The 3,743-nt window shown below is 43.2% G+C and overlaps 1 protein-coding gene across 1 annotated transcript in view; it reads right to left on the bottom strand.

Moving 5' to 3' along the window:
* Positions 1 to 1,126, bottom strand: part of slc35d3 (solute carrier family 35 member D3) — a 9,116-nt gene extending 7,990 nt beyond the window's left edge. Inside the window, exon 1 of the mRNA XM_005732769.1 lies at positions 580 to 1,126. Coding sequence (XP_005732826.1) covers positions 580 to 804 — 225 coding nt within the window. The 5' untranslated portion in view covers positions 805 to 1,126. The remainder of the gene's footprint in view (positions 1 to 579) is intronic.
* Positions 1,127 to 3,743: the final 2,617 nt, after the last annotated feature.

Raw genomic sequence — 3,743 nt, 5'->3', positions numbered from 1 at the left:
TGTGTGTGTGTGTGTGTGTGTGTGTGTGTGTGTGTGTGTGTGTGTGTGTGTGTAACAGCTCAATGAGTCCATGCAGAATATACAGTCTGTTATTACAGTTATTGTAGTGGGGACATGAATGAAAAAGTACCATATTCAGGTTTACGCTCTTCCTCCAGATTATGATTCCGTTCCATCACTGCAGTCTCTTTAATGTAGGCCTATCTTGTCAATCAGCCAGTAATTAAAGCAAAATGTTCCACTCTAAAACAAATTTTATTCAGTCATTAGTTTTATTGAGGCAGGTCTGAGCCGATGATTAAGCAGTTTCCTCTATTTCAAACCGTAACTTTCACAAACTGCAGTTTAAATGAGTGACCGTGGATTTAGAGAAAAATCCGTTAAAATGCGTTAAAAAAGTAGTGAAACTGATTTCACTACTTCACTAAGTATAAATACTTGAATCTGTGTATTTATAATGAATACATTTTGAATAGTGAAGTTTTGATCTAAATAACAGAAATATTACATTTTTGCGAGCCTCTAAATGAATAAAGTGAATAAAGACACTTTGTGGAGACTTCCTGTCACACTGGTTACCTTGGCGAGCTGCAGGCTGAACGGGGGGATCTCGACCTTCCCCAGCCGCCTGAGGGTCTCCAGGGTGATCATTGCGGTGCTGCTGGTCAGAAACTGTATAAGCGTGAGGAAACCGAAGTGATAATTACTGATGAGGAACTTCAGCAGGATGTTCAGGGAGCCCGAGAACACGCCGTGCGCCACGGCCACGGAAATTCCCAAAAGTCGGCTCTTGAACACATCCATGACGGAGGCCAGAGAGGAGTCGGTGTCGGGGAGCCCTGTGGACAGGTTGGGTGCTGCCAGGCGCGGAAGAGGAGGGACTTGAGGCTGCACAAAGCCCGCTGTCCGCGTTCAGGAGCGTTCAGACGGAGAAACGTAGCAGGAGCTCGCGCTCGGAGTCGGTGCTGCACGTGACACAAACTTTAGTTTCCACTGAATCATCATCACCCGTGGACATTCTCCTCTGCTTCTTTCTCGGAAAATAAAATCAGACGAAAAAGTCCTGCAGAAGTGGGAGCGCGGCGCAAACAGCGCAGCAGCCTCTCCTCGGAGCGCGCACTCTGTAATGACATTTTGCCGCAGAGCCTCTTGGCTCAGAACCGTGGGGGGTGGGGGGGCAGGGGGCGGTGTTTACCCGCTCCATCAATGAAGTCACGGAGGATACATGACCGCGAGTGTCTGCGTGGAAATGTCTTTATCTTTGTTTTGAGAGGCAGTTTAAATATTCATGACTTTGATTCGGCACCTCCTCCTCTTCATCAGAGAGAATAACCCTCACGAGCCAAAACCAAAAGATGAAGATATTAAATACTCTGTAATATTAATTCCAGCTATGATAAACATTTCTGTGTGCAGGGATCGGACCAGTGAGAGCGCATTCATCGGATTTTTGAGTCAACAACAATTTACTAGATTATTTATCCATGCTTTGGTGCGTTCTGTAGTTTGTTTCTTTGTGGGGGGTTTTCGTGGCTTCTGATTATTTCCCGTTTTTCCCAGAGTTAGTACTTGACCCCATACATACATGTCTCTGTGTCTTTGGTAACACTTTATAATTTGGCTTGAGACTAAGGGCTTTATTTCTGAGTAATTAACCAGGATTTATTTGACATGATAATGTAGCCTAATTATGTTTATGTACAATTACTTAAAAGTTATACTGTAAGTAAATTTGAAGTAAAGTATAAGTTTAAAAAGGACAGTTAAGTAATAGAAAAATAGATAGACATTTCCTTGTTTTCTATACAAATCTAACTTGTTACCTCCTTATTCTAGACTGTTCAGTTTTATTTATGCAGTGCCAAATTACACCAATCGTTGCCTCAAAGTACTTTATATTAAGTTAAAGACCTAAATAATACACAGAAAAAAGTGAAAAGCCCGACAATTATGAGCAAGCGCTTTGGTGTCCTTTTAAGAGGACGAAACCTCCAGCAGAACCAGGCTCTGGGAGGGGTAGCCATCTGCCGTCACTGTTACTCTAGTGTAGCTACCTAATTGTACATAAGTATAATTACATTGTAATTTCAAAATATAATAATAGAAATTACTTGAATTACAGAGGAATTACGATTTTATTGACGGCCAATTACTATAATTTGATGGGAAAGGTGGAAAAAGACCTTATTATTGAGCTACAGATTCCAGATAAACTCTACAGTTGTAGAGCTAAAGCTGACATGAGCATCCATCCACTTTGTTCCTTTGCTCAGAGTCATGACGGGGCCACAACCTGTCTCAGGTGTGGGATTCAGCGTGGGTCTCCAGTCTGAAGCAGGGAGACTTTACATACATGCAGGAAACAACGAAACATTACCAGGTAGATTGATAAAGACTAGACCTGTACACTCTGTATCTGGCATATCTGAGCAGTCATTTCTTCCACCTTAAAACCTGAACTGTTCTGATTCAGAGAGCAAAACGTTTATTTGGAGGTGTAATAATCTCCTAAACTCCGTCTGCTGCGGATCACAGCCGCCAGTGCCGACGAGTACGACTGTAAAGACTCAGCAGGAGTACAGATGACTGTAGCCGTGTTTACCTCTTCTGCAGTTCAGTCTTAATCAGATTTATTGCCGTGACAGATCATAGATTTATACGCTGCTGAAGCTGAAAACCGCACAGCGTGGATATAGGATGAAATAATCAACAGATTTTACAGATATTAACAGGAGCAGCTCAGCATGTTCAGTGCAGGGCCTCGGAGTCTGAGTGTAGGCTGGAAGTATTATCTTTTGAAATATATTAATTAATCTGTAAAATATGAGAAATAAACAAACAAAGATGCTAGAAAAATCTGAAAGTGCAGCTGAAAAAACCCCAGAGAAAATCCTCACACTAAAGACGCTGAAATCAGAGGTTTACTCGATTAAAGACCTCGGAGATGAGCTGCTCATTTATTTGCACTAAACGAGTTTTATTAACTCCGTGTTTCATGGAATCGGCCCGGATCTGTGGAGCAGGTTTCAGGTTCTCTGTTCTCCAGGTCTGTAGAGAAATGAAATGACACATTCTTGGTTCACCTCAGCAGACTGGGCACCTGATCAATCGTGGGACAACGACAAGCCAGAATGTGAAGATACACCTGCATTTATACTCGTGTAACGCATCTTCAGCCCTTCTTTGGAGAAAAGCACCCCTGACCTCACATCTGTGGCATCTGCAGGAAGCTGAATGAGTGGAGGATTTTGGAGGGTACGTCACCTGAATAAATGCAGCGGCTGTTGGAAGCGCGTGCCCGATGTTTGCAGGTGTGCGACCTCCTGTAAAATATTCCATCTACATAACTGATATCAGCATTAAACTGGTGGATAATTTCTCACTCACAGAGCATTAATCACCCTTGTGTGTGTCCTCTTGCATTTGAGCCCTTCATGAATGGATGTGCGTGTGAGAGGATTCAGATCATCAAATTTAACCCTTGCCCAGCATGCACAGACGATGAAACCTGGATATCGCCGCACGTGTAACAGTACAAAACAGGGCGGGGACTCTGTGACGTCCCTGCTTCCAGCCTTGAACTGAGAAAGTGATGCTGCTGCGGGGATTTCCATCCCTGTGTTCTGGCCACCAGCTCATCCCGAAGATCCTGGATGAGGCTGAACTCGTTTTCTTCCGCATCAGACACAGAAAATCATTTCTTAATGGAACGATTTATCTACTGCAGTATTAAGATTTCCCTT

This window comes from Pundamilia nyererei, unplaced genomic scaffold (assembly GCF_000239375.1).
Source record: "Pundamilia nyererei isolate P.nyererei 1_Seehausen unplaced genomic scaffold, PunNye1.0 scaffold00048, whole genome shotgun sequence".
NCBI classification, from domain to species: Eukaryota; Metazoa; Chordata; class Actinopteri; order Cichliformes; family Cichlidae; genus Pundamilia; species Pundamilia nyererei.
The sequence above is the reverse complement of the archived record's forward strand: the minus strand, read 5'-3'. Positions and strand labels throughout refer to the sequence as shown.